Source organism: Gregarina niphandrodes, assembly GCF_000223845.1.
Source record: "Gregarina niphandrodes unplaced genomic scaffold scaffold00123, whole genome shotgun sequence".
In the NCBI taxonomy this organism is placed as follows: Eukaryota; Apicomplexa; class Conoidasida; order Eugregarinorida; family Gregarinidae; genus Gregarina; species Gregarina niphandrodes.
In genome coordinates, this window is record NW_011645887.1 from 3,549 (window position 1) to 4,034 (window position 486).

A 486-nucleotide genomic window follows, 5' to 3' on the forward strand; every position below is an offset into this window, starting at 1 on the left:
CATGTTGTTGGCAGACGAGTCACGCACAACTAGCCAATGCCTATACCCGTATACGAACGACGAGGGCAAGTTCCCGAATATGCAAGCGATTGGACCAGTGATCGCATGGGCGGCCGGACAACAGGAGATCATGAAGATCGACCTGTCGAAGGCATTTCATGCCATCCCCATCGCGGAAGACCAAATGAACTACTACTCGTTTCTCGGAACGGACGGCACTGCGTACAGGTATGTGCGCATGCCGATGGGTGCAATGTGTGCCCCGAAGCACTTCGCAGTCGTAATGATGAAAGTGTTGGGACAGCTACATGATATCGATAAGACGCATGTAAGATCTTATCAAGATGACATAATAGTAGCCGGTGAAGATAGAAAAGAATGCTCCGACCGATACAGTAGAGTGATACGTCACCTACGAGACTTTGGCTTTAAGATTAATAAAGAAAAGTCATCTACGAATACTACATTAGTGATACTTGGATACGA

At 47.3% G+C, this 486-nt stretch overlaps 1 protein-coding gene across 1 annotated transcript; it reads left to right on the forward strand.

Annotated features, from left to right (window-relative positions):
* Positions 1 to 79: 79 nt before the first annotated feature.
* On the forward strand, positions 80 to 404 carry GNI_206050 (hypothetical protein; the record flags this gene model as incomplete). Its single annotated transcript, XM_011135487.1, has 2 exons — positions 80 to 328; positions 369 to 404. 2 exons carry the CDS (start codon positions 80 to 82, stop codon positions 402 to 404), a joined length of 285 nt encoding a protein of 94 aa, XP_011133789.1.
* Positions 405 to 486: the final 82 nt, after the last annotated feature.